The sequence below is a fragment of the Silurus aristotelis genome (genome assembly GCF_946808225.1).
Source record: "Silurus aristotelis genome assembly, chromosome: 27".
Lineage (NCBI taxonomy): Eukaryota > Metazoa > Chordata > Actinopteri > Siluriformes > Siluridae > Silurus > Silurus aristotelis.
Genome location: NC_139600.1, coordinates 12,336,791 through 12,349,386, shown reverse-complemented (window position 1 = coordinate 12,349,386; position 12,596 = coordinate 12,336,791). Strand labels below are relative to the sequence as shown.

The 12,596-nt window shown below is 32.9% G+C and overlaps 1 protein-coding gene across 1 annotated transcript in view; it reads left to right on the top strand.

Annotated features, from left to right (window-relative positions):
• Positions 1-1,395: 1,395 nt before the first annotated feature.
• abcc2 (ATP binding cassette subfamily C member 2) overlaps positions 1,396-12,596 on the top strand; it is a 39,580-nt gene continuing 28,379 nt past the window's right edge. The window contains exons 1-10 of the mRNA XM_083532668.1: positions 1,396-1,588; positions 1,808-1,900; positions 5,895-6,068; positions 6,494-6,637; positions 7,133-7,273; positions 7,459-7,581; positions 7,972-8,027; positions 8,250-8,484; positions 10,252-10,436; positions 10,965-11,142. Of these exons, the coding sequence (XP_083388794.1) occupies positions 1,859-1,900; positions 5,895-6,068; positions 6,494-6,637; positions 7,133-7,273; positions 7,459-7,581; positions 7,972-8,027; positions 8,250-8,484; positions 10,252-10,436; positions 10,965-11,142 (1,278 nt within the window). The 5' untranslated portion in view covers positions 1,396-1,588; positions 1,808-1,858. The remainder of the gene's footprint in view (positions 1,589-1,807; positions 1,901-5,894; positions 6,069-6,493; positions 6,638-7,132; positions 7,274-7,458; positions 7,582-7,971; positions 8,028-8,249; positions 8,485-10,251; positions 10,437-10,964; positions 11,143-12,596) is intronic.

The window sequence follows — 12,596 nt, the reverse complement described above, 5'->3', positions numbered from 1 at the left end:
AGAATAGAATAGAATAGAATAGAATAGAATAGAATAGAATAGAATAGAATAGCCTTCATTTGTCACATATACACTACAGGACAGGGAAATTTGTTCTTTCGAATATCCCAACTGCTCGAAAGCTGGGGTCAGAGCGCATTGTCTGCCATGATACGGCGCCCCTAGAGCACAGAGGGTTAAGGGCCTTGCACAAGGGCCCAAGAGTCCTCAACCTCAAACCTAAAGCTATATTGACCACAACTCTATTCACTTTTTAGTAAATAAACACATACATAACATTACATAAAAATATGAATTAAAAGTGCACTATTTAAAATACATTACAAACATCACTGGATGGTGCCTTGGGCCCCAGGCCACTGTAACCACACACACTGGGTAGATTTGATGAGAACGGTATGAATAATCAGGTGAAAACAGGTGTTTATTATTGTGCCTTTGTGCATTCCATGAGGCGGATAATTCAACACCATCCAATGGTGTTTGTAATGTATTTGAAATAATGCACTTTAAATTCATATTCTGGGCAACAAGAAGCACATGTCAGACACCTGTTCCAATATGTCTGATCACTTTTAAATGTTCAGGTTTAAACCAGATGTTAGGTATTTAACACATTTATATGTAAATGCTTGTAAATGGAAGAGAAATTTAGATGTATTGTCTCGTATTCATTGTCTCAGCTCAGTCTCAAATGACTTTATTCTCTAGTAAGAACAAAGAGTTGGCTTTGTCATTCTGCTACTTTTGAAAAGTACTATATTTTGTTTGGCAATGACTCAGTTAGAACACAGGGAAGGTTTTTCATAACATGATCTTATGTACCTGAAGCTGAGTCATTCTCAACGATATTGAGGAAATTATTCATGAGCAAATTCCAGGTTTATAGATATCCGTGTGAATAAAAAGGGTATAATGTAGCAGATGCTAATGTAGCTAATGAGTGGAAAGAAAACCGAAATTTTGATCATCTTTAAGTCTTGATAAAGAAAACTTTCTGAAGGAAAACAGCGTTATGTTTAGTTAACAATAAGTGAGGAAGTCTCCCACCCAAAGCCCCAAAGCACTGTGGCCTGATGTTGAAGAGAGCTCTAGAGAGGAAGTGAATAATAAACATCCCCCCCTCCCTCTCTCTCTCTCTCTCTCTCTCTCTCTCTCTCTCTCTCTCTCTCTCTCTCTCTCTCTCTCTCTCTCTCTCTCTCTCTCTTTTCTCTCTCTCTATTTTCCCTCTTCCTCTCTCTCTCTCTCTCTCTTTCTCTCTCTCTCTCTCTCTCTCTCTCTCTCTCTCTCTCTCTCTCTCTCTCTCTCTCTCTCTCTCTATTTTCCCTCTTCCTCTCTCTCTCTCTCTCTCTTTCTCTCACACGCACACTTGCTCCCGCTTTCTATCAAGCAAACATCCTTTTTGAACTTTAAACCTCTGAGCTACCATCACTCACGACATGCTCCTCTGTACAGGGTTCATTGCCTTTATGTTTTTACCAGAACCAGAAGCAGAGAAAATAGTTTCTTCTGTAATCATGACACAGATGCCAGAGTGAATAAATAATTGCACTTCAGTATTCACTGATTACTTGACGGAGAGATAAAGGTAAGCAATAACTTGATCGGTCAATTGTAGTCCTGTGATTTTTTTTTTTTTTGCTTTATGGCTGATAAGAAGTAACTAGCTCAAAAGTTACAACAAAGTTAAGCATTAACAGAATCTAGGCTTAAAACCACAAACCATCGTGAAAGGTCTTTTAGAAGTTTATGTCTGGGAATCTGTTGAAATCAGGATCGGAGATTAATATCTATTTGCTGCTTACAGAGAGCATCACCGCCATTCGAACTGATTGGTACTGGTGAGAGTGGTGAAAATATGTCCGCTGCTCTGGATGAGTACTGTGGGTCAGCTTTTTGGGTAAGTTATAAACTGCTATTTCTTTTTTTTTAATAGCACTTGACCTACTAGTTATATCTTGTATATATACAATGTCAGGTGATTAAATTGGTATAATAATCCATTATTATTTAAATAGTATTTATATGTTTCCTAATTACCAACTTAATATTAACCCTCTAATATTTGTGGTAAATACACACACACACACACACACACACACACACACACACACACACACACACACACACACACACACACACATATATTTCAGTCTGTTTATGTCTAAATACTGAGCAAAAAAACTTACATATAATATAAGTTGCCATTTATTATTTAAACCCCACTAATAGGAAGACTTTTCTTTATCAGTTCTTTATTGGAATGTTTTCAAAATGATGTATTATATAAACATAAAACCGAATGTTAATAATCAACAAGTGATGTTTGCTGATGTTCTATTTTCAGTCATGATGATAATTATGAATGACTATGCAGGAGCCATGCTGTGTAGATAATCTTTGCTTCATCGGCTATCTTTGGACCATGACTTTACATTTTAGTGTGCGATGAAGACATACACTACAAATCGCGCGTGGTGCTCAAACAGCACTCAGGTGCATAGTTACTTGTAGAAGTAATAGTAATAGCAAAAGTAATGTAAAAACCCTTTTTTTTGTTTAAACCTGTAATATGTGCTGCTGATAGGCATACACAAAGTCTGCACAACCCTGTTTAAACTGCAGGTTTTTGCATTATATAAAAATAAATTAAACCAAGATGCTGCATTTGAATTATAATTATAATAAGCCACAAAATTCTAATGAAATTCTGAAAATATATGCTTTAGTGGAAAATAAAAAAAAAAATTCGTAAACTGTATATTCATATTATTATAGTAACTTTTTTTTCCTCAGAATGTATTTGAAAAAATATTGAAGTATTTTTGGTAGTTCATTTTCAAAACCCCTAACATGGCTTTACTTTAACATCACTATATGGACAAAAGTTTGTGCACACATAAGAGTTGCATGTTCTATTTGAACACCTGAATTCACATTGATCCCCGTTTACTGTTAAAAATAAGCTCAGTTTCTGTTGTAAGATCTTTGAGTAGATTTTGAAGTGTGATTGTGGATATTTGTGTTCATTCAGCTACAAGTGTGTTAGTAAAGTCAGGTACTGATGGAGCTGAGGTGAGGAGGCCTGGGGTGTAGTCAGCTTTCCAATTCATCCCAAAGATGTTTTGATCATTTAATAGTGTTCAATAATAAGTAATAAGTTTGTAATATGCTGGAACAGTTATGGGTCTCATAGTTCAAGTGAAAGGAAAATGTAATGCCACATCCAAAGACATCCTATAGAGTTGTGTGCATCCAACTTTGTGGTAACATTTATGTCAGGTGTCCAAATACATTGATATAGTGTGTGTATATTATGCTCACTCATAAAGTGTTTACTATCGTGTTGACAATTAACGTATAAAACGAAAGACCATGCTGGAGCTGTATTACGCAGATAATCGTGATTTGCACATTAAAGTACCTTTGGACTATGAGTTTGCTGGTTTAGTGTGCTATGAAATCTTGCAAATCACATGGTACAAAAAAGGCACCTTTAAATTTGCTAATTTATGCTACATATCTTTAATATTCAATCCTTAACCTTTCCCGGTCACTTACTTTAAAATGAAAGTGATAAAGTGTAGTAATTAAAAGCAAAGTTTGCTATATAGAGTGCCCTCCCAGAATTATAAGCACTCAATAAAAATAATCAAAAAATCAAAAAATTATATATTTATATATTTATATACATATATATAATATAACATATACATAGATACATTGATATACTGTTATATCTAAGTTTTTTTGTACTTTTAATTTCGTTTTATTTGTTAGTTAGTTACTTATTTTAAAGATTAATTAGATTATTTAATGTTTTCAAAATAATCAGCACCCCTACAATTAGTATTTAAATAACTAAGCAGTGAAGTCTTTTCCTGTAAAGTCCAACAAAGTTGGAAACAATTATGGACACACTGACACATTCCTTAATGGAAAATATTGTACGCTACATATAAAAAATCCAATTTGGATCTTAAATAATTTGTTGTAATTAATCAGGGAGAAATGCTGCATTGACAAACACATTTTCTTTCACCAGTTCTGCATTGATACAAGGATATTTGGCTCATCCTCCTCTAAAAAGCTGTACCTATGGCAATGCCTAAAGCAGAATTCATAATGAAATATTGTAATCTTCACAATCTTTAAGATCCTCTGACTTTCCTGCTCCTCTAAATGCTGGATTAAGAAACATTTTACTGCATATAAGTTGTGTTTACAGGAATTGGTTTTGGTTTGGTGCCAGTGTGCAACATTAAATGTTATATCAGTCATACAGTGCACCAAGAACAGAAAGTTCAACAAATGACCTGTGCTGCCAGAAATGATTGCACAAATGATTACATAGAGCCAGGACACGAGGCAAAAGATGTAAGACCTAATGTCAGAGAGTAAAGGCATTACTTATTTACAAGCACATTACAGTGGGGTTTTGGGTCCTTTTCCCGCTTGAAATCACTTTTTTTTTTTAGCAAAAATTTGATTAAGTGCATAGGCATGTACATAGAGGTTATTCAGTGTGCTTTTCATAAGGAAAAATAAAACTGATCAAGGATTGATTTTGACCATAATACACCAATGCCAAGGTGCTGAATTCCTTGTAAGCTGTTTATTTTGCTTTAAAAGTAACATTTAAAAGTTTGATCTCAAAAACGTCCTTAAGTTCCTTTGCCATCTTTGTCAATGTGTAGGGTGACAAGTGTTTGTGTGTGTGTGTGTGTGTGCTTGGTTAATGAATGGATTTTATGCCAAATGGATGTAACCTCATATTTATAACCCCACAAACATATACAAACATTTTTGGCGTCTTTTTTTTTTTTTCAATAAAGGGTGCCAATAATTCTGGAGGGATTCTGCATTTTGCCTGAAGGATTATTTAAAACACATAATACCTTATGTATTACTTTGATAGTTACTTATAATAACTTTAACTGCACAAATGACTCATAGTTTAAGTACTGTGGGTTTGATTCGGGTGATGCTTTAATACAAAGGTTTTCTCACATGATTACAGTTAAAGGTTTTTTGGCTGCTTAGTAAAGCTGGGATTTGAGTTTTGCAGTCTAGACTAGACTAGTGTAGTCTAGACTAAACCAACTAATGTCACTGATGCCACAAGGAAGCCTACAGGAAGTAATAAATATGACATATATAATATGTTCATAATGATTAATATTGGTGGCTGTTATAAAGTGCAATGCATTTTATGAATAACATTGTGTACAATGGCATGGGTTGTGTAAACTTTATTTGTTATTGTTTTCTGGATATAGTTATAGATTAAACTATTATTCAGCATTATTATTCATGGCACCATGTTGCCTTCTTGTATATACACTATTTGGAATAAAACAAAGTTTGTGGACACATAAAAGTCATATTTCATTTTTGAACATAACATTCCAGGTGCTTGTGGAGATTTGCTCTAATTCAGACATAAGGGTACAGGTACTGATGTTGCGTGAGGTGGCCTTCAGTCTTCCAATTCATCCCATATCATGCTGGAACAGTTTGGGTCTTCTAGTTTAAGTGAGGGAAAAATCTAATTCTAGTGCATCCAAAGATGTTTTATACAGTTGTTTGTCTCCAACTTTGTGGTAACAGTTAAAGGAGGAACCACAAATGAAAAAGTCAGGTGTCCAGATGCTTAAATCCATATAGTATTCAGGATTATATATACATATACATATACATATACATATACATATACATATACATATACATATACATATACATAAAGAAATTCAGGACTCATGGTGTGTTGGTTTTCCAGTGAATGTGACAATAGGAAAAGTCAACAAAATCAGTTATTTTTTATAAAAAATTTCTAAAATTTGAGTGTAATTTGAGAATAAATTCATTCACATGAGTATCTATTCCTATTTCAGAATGCCTCATACCTGAATCGTACCGATCCAGATTTGCCAGTGTGTTTGGAGAGAACAGTGTTGGTATGGGTGCCGCTGGGATTCCTGTGGCTTTGTGCTCCTTTTCACTTGGCCAGACTTTTCAAGAAAAAAGCTCCCAAGATTCCCTTCTCCAAGCTCTACATCTGCAAGCAGGTAGGCGTTTTCAAGCTTATTAAACCTATTCATATGAATGAGTGTCAGTAGTGCCTCCACAGAGACTATAGTTTGCGCACAGGCCAGATGGGTCCCCAGTCTACTGATGCATAATAACTTCTTCACAGTGAATTCAAATGATTTTGGTCAGCCAGAATATCAAAAGTGTACACGCCTGTCCAGAATCTTATTAATAATATTACCATTGCTCAGAAGTAAAAGGAAGTCAGAAATCAGTATACAAAGACATGACTTTTTTTTGACAATTTGTACTTCACTCTTTGGTCCGTGCAGCTACAAACCATCCAGCAATTTACTCTAACGCATTGAGAAGAATTTATTACATTTCCTATAGATTTTTGGTGGACATACTTGGCACTTTCCTTTCTACCAAATGAACTAAACTAATTCCATTATTCCATCAGATTGTGGCAGGACTTCTGGTACTGACAGCTATCGCTGGACTTGCTGTCACACTTGCTGAAGATTACAGACCGACAAATGACTCAGTCATTAAAACAAATCCGGCTGTGCTTTACGTTAATCCGGTGCTGTTTGGAGTCTCTTGGGTAAGACTTAAAATCTTTGAAATCCATTTATAGGAATATTTCTTCTTTTTTACTGCTAGGTGTATTCATTGATAGTTAAATAACTTCAAGACATTATAAGGTATTTTACAGATGTCCTAAGCGGTCATCCAGTATAATATTTTTTCTTTCTCGTGATCGCAACCTAATTTTCTTTTCATCTCGACATAACAGATGTTGTTTTCACATTATTAAGACTTAATTTTCTCGTGATCACAATGTACAAAACCCTTTTCCCACGACGTAATTGTATCGCGAGAACATCTTGAGCATGATGTTGAAGTCGTCTCCTTTGGTTGTATTTACAGTGTAAAATTTGATTGAATATATCTGTAACTGTCTGTGCTTATGTCGATTTCCCTCTGGGATGAATAAAGCGATCTATCTGTAATATCTGTCCCTGAATACATTACCTGTAATATATATATATGTATATGTGAAGTGTGTGCTCTCATTATGCACATTTTCGATTTGCAGGTTTTGGTGATGTTCATGCAGGAAGCTTTACGACGCAAGGAGAGAGCTGTCGATTCTGGAAGCCTTTTCCTGTTCTGGCTGCTGTTGGTCATCTGTGATACCTTTCCTTTCCAGACAATTCTAAGAGATGCATTACAACAGGTAATGTAAATCGATGCTTTTTGAAGGTGTGATCAAAAAATGTGTAATACAAGTCCAACACATAGCTCAAATAGAAACAAAGCAGAAACAGTTACAGATACATATTCCTAAATTGCTTAAATAATAAAAGATTAATTTTTAAAAGAATTTGTCATGGTTAAATACTTTTTTTTTTATACTTTCAGGAGAACATATCAGATCTTCCTAGGTTTTGCCTTTTCTACATAGCATATGGATTTCAGCTGGTCGCTTTGGTTTTATCAGCCATTGCTGATGTTCCACCTGACCTTAAGAAAAGGACAAAGAAGGTAGATCCATGTTAACACTATATAAAAATCTTCAGTGGTGATGTTCCACTAGATTTTGGAGGGTGTTGTGTTCTATACAATTGTGTGTTTCCAGTTTTGTGGTAAAGAACCACATATGTCATGAATGTTTTTTTTTTACTACTATGTAGTAAAAAAAACTATTTTTACTATTATGTCATTTATTAGTACAAACTAGTCATGTTCTAAATAAAAAAGTTGCAAACAATCGAGGTGTATATATATATATATATATATATATATATATATATATATATATATATATATATATATATATATATATATATATATATATATATATATATATATATATTAAATTTATTACAGACTTGATTAATCAATCAATTTATATTTTGGTTTTGGCTCCTGCAGAACCCTGAAACTGGTGCTGCATTTCTTAGCAGAATCACCTTCAACTGGTTTAACTGGTAAGATTCTGTTGCCTTCTGCTTTATTTCTTTTCTAATACATCTTTTTCTTTGCATGCTTTTCTCTGCACAACAACAGATGGCCTCGGACACATATAGCCACAATCTTTTTTTTTTTTACTTTCTGATTCATATAACATCAATAAGTTTTTCCTATAAGTTCACACTCTGCTGAAACACATTAAATATCATGATAAAACATGTATTATCTTTCCATTTAAGGATGGTCTTCAACGGCTATAAAAGACCGCTGGAGCAGGAGGATATGTGGGAGTTGAATGAGAAGGATAGCACAGGATATATCACCCATAAGTTTGAGGAGATCATGAAAGAAGAACTATGGAAAGCACGCCAAAGGCTACAGAAGAAACTAGTCAAGAAAAAAAAATCTACACTAAAGTCTGATTGTGAGCAAAATGGCCTGGCTAAAGGTATCAGTCAGGATATCCTGGTTATGGTAAAGGATTTGTCTTATTAGTTCTGTTCCGACTACTTCTACTCCTAATATTACTACTACTACTACTACTCCTACTACTCCTACTATTACTACTAAAACTACTACTTCTACTTCTTCTACTACTTCTGTTACTCCTACTATTACTACTACTACTACTACTATTACTACTACTATTACTTTTTCTACTTCTACTATTATTACTACAAATTCTACAACTACTTTTACTACTACTATTACTTCACATCACTTCACTAGTACTATGTCTATGGCTGCTATCAGTAGTACTATTTCTAATATTACTACTACTATTACTTCACATCACTTCACTAGTACTATGTCTATGGCTGCTATCAGTAGTACTATTTCTAATATTACTACTACTATTACTTCTAATACTGGTAATAGTATTAGTAATAATATTAATACTTCGATTACTACTGCTTCTACTACGGTTACTACTACTAATTCCACAACAACTACTAGTATTAATTCTATTACTTCAATCTAGTGTTTTTCTTAATAGGAATATTAGTAGTAGTAGTACAATCAATACTACTACTACTACTACTACTACTACTACTACTACTACTACTACTACTACTACTACTACTACTAGTTATTCTACTTGTACTTCTTCTATTACTTCTATTACTATTACAAATTCTACAACCATTTTAACTACTACTATTACTTCTAATACATGCATTAATACTGCTACTGTTACTATTTATACTACCAATTTTACTTTTAGTATTTTATCACTACTAGTAGTACTACTACTACTCTTTTTATGACTGCTATCAGTAGTACTATTTCTACTGTTACTACTATTACTTCTAATACTTGTAATAGTACTAGTAGTACTATAAATAATTCTACTACTGTTACTACTACTAATTCAACAACTACTACTAGTATCACTTATTGCCTCTATACAATTTTAATAGTAGTATTGTTAGTAGTACAATTAGTACTTCTATTACTACTGCTTCTATTACTTCTATCACTATTAGTAGTGGTGCTATTACTACTTCTACTTCTATTACCTTAATAACTACATCTTTTATTACTAGTGCACCTGCTATTATTATTATTATTATTATTATTATTATTATTATTATTATTATTATTATTATTATTATTATTATTATTATATATTAATAAAAATATGATTAATGTTACACTTTTAATAATTCACCAACGCAGTAGTATAATTAATCTGTTAATATAATTTATAATATAAACAAAAATATGATGTAATGAATTGTGAATGCAGTATATGTTAGAAAAGGATTGTTATCAAATGTTAGCAAAATGAAATTTAGATAACTGCTCTACATGGGATTGTTCTGATTCTGGTTTAAGTGCATAGATAATCGCCTCTATTCTGACTGGTTATTGGTGGAAATTGTAAACACAATTAAACAGACTTACAGTCTAGACAACAATTTTCTTTCGAGAAATTTGCTTTGTCAATAAAACTAAGCGTACACAATACCTGTATATAGCAGGACAGGTGTAGGCATATGATAATAAAACAAGCTTGCAGAGTGATTACCAGGACAATTCACAATTCTTAATATAATTACAGGCATGGCAAGTAAACCTGTCAGGTTTGTTTGAGCAGACTTGAAAAGCCTCATGAATGCTAATTTGAATGGCTTAAGAAGCTTGTTTTATTGTTACGGCTGGTCTGAAAAATTGTCTCAGATAAAAATAAAAATTGTTCATCTTTATTTAACCTCCAGTTTTGCTTTTTGTGATTAGGAGGAGAAAGGAGCAGAGGCAGAAAAGAAGAAGAAAAAGAAGCAAAAAAAGGACAATGGTTCAAATTATCCTGACTCCTGGCTGGTGCTCACCATTATGAAAACCTTTAAATGGATTCTTCTGGAGTCTGCTCTCTTTAAACTGTTACAAGACCTGTTTTCATTTGTGAGTCCACAGCTGCTCAAGTGAGTCATTTAATTTTCTGATGGATCGTAGACATAAGGCTTTCATTTTATAGGCCATTATTTTGTGACACTCACATGCAGATTCAGTACTCAATTTTTTTTATTTCTAGATGTTCTAGAATCCATATAAGCATATATGACTTTTCCAGCATTTAAATATGCTTGTTACGTTTCCCATTCAACATTTAGTCCCTATTTGCTGTTTCCACTAGATTTTGGAGTTTGTTTGTGGAGATTTGTGATCATTCAGCCACAAGGGTGTTAGTAAAGTCAGGTACTAATGTATTGTAGGGTGAAGGTTCCAAGGGGGCTGTCAGTGTTCCAATTCATTCTAAAAATGTTTAATAGATGTTCAATAGTGGTTCAGTGGTTAAGGCTTTGGGGTACTGATCAGAAGGTTGGCGGTTCAAGCCTTGGAGAAAGACCCTTGACCATGACTGACCCTGCACTTTGTCTCCAGCTTTCCATGAAAAGAGAAGATTACATTCTCTTTGGGACTAATAGAATACTCTTTGTTTTTTTTGTTAGGGTCATGATATCCTTCACTCAGGACAAATCCATTCACACTTGGTGGGGTTATGTTTACGCTGTACTACTCTTGATTGTGGCAATTCTTCAGTCCTTGTTCCTCCAACAGTATTTTCAGCGCTGTTTCGCTCTGGGAATGAAAGTACGCACGGCTATAATGGCAGTTGTCTATAAGAAGGTAAAATTTTTTAAATATATATATTTCTATTATTTTTTTATATATATCACATTTCAGTTTGTCTTCATGAATGATGACTTGAAACTGTGTGTTTCGGTGGATTGGTGCCCTGGACAATTTTTGCAATGCAAATAAAAAAATTAAATGATCGAACTAATGTGTATTTTAATAAGCATTACCCAAAGTCTGTCACGAAAAAAATGTAGCAGTCTCATTACTTTCTCGAATTAATTAAACTCCATTACGACAAAATTGAAACATTATGCAAAACAATTTTCTGATTGCATTAGAAAAAATATTTTGTTCTTTACTGTTTAAAGTGGGTTTTTTTTATTTTTTTTGTTTATTTACTCATTTTTTATTAATTTAAAAGCATAGATTCCTAATTGATAGTTCATTTGTTTATGAATAAATTATATTAGGAATATACAGTATATTAAGGTTAGTGGCTAGTAATCTAATGTGCGTTTCCAGACCTCAGAACTAATTAATGAAGTCTTACTTAAGCTTAATTCTAAAGTAACACAGAAGATGGTGTCTCAGTCCAGTGCAAATCTGATGTTGAAGTAATTATTTTTCTTTTGCAAGAAGAATTATTAAAACTTGAGTCACTGCCAGTTTAAAGAACCCACAATATGTCAAGATAAAATGCATGTTTTGTGCTGTAAATACACCAAAGATTTTTCATTTGAGGCTGATTTTAAATGCATAAATAGACCAATAATAATTATTTAGTAGTCATTATTATTTGAAGGTGTTTTCCTTCAAACACACTTTAACCACACAAAATCCACACCTTTTTATTATTAAAAAACTTTCCAATAACTGGAAATTAACTTAAAGCAAGCTTTAAAAACAGACACATTTTCTTTTCAGGAAAGTCCATTAAATAAATAAGAACATACAGGCATAATTGTATTAATTCAACAAATCAGAATTGAAAACATTATAATGATAAGAAAAAACAAAACTCAAATTTTAATTATATAAAATAAATAATAGCATATTATACAATTTATACAATGTGCTGGATCAAGTGCTAATTATATAAGTTGCTTAAAAAAATGATGGTGGAAGGCATATTTAATTAAACTGCATTTCAGGATTAATGACCTAAAATGAAATAAAATATTCTTATTTATACTGTCATAATGTTCTTTTATTAAATATCCTTTTTTTCATGTTACGTTTTTTTACCTTCAGTCCATACTTTTTATAACTTTGTTCTTTGGAGAGTGGCTTCAAGGAAAAAAAAATCAGTCTCAGACACTTCTACAGTAGTAACAAATAATTTAGCAATGCTGGAACCTTAAACGACAAGCGGCCGTTTATATAATCTGAACAGAAAACACTTAAAAAGCTAATGTTCTCTGCATAATTACTAACACAATTTTTGAATTTTGATTCGGTTGAACCCTGAATACAGCCCATTATTAGTACAATATAATTTTGCC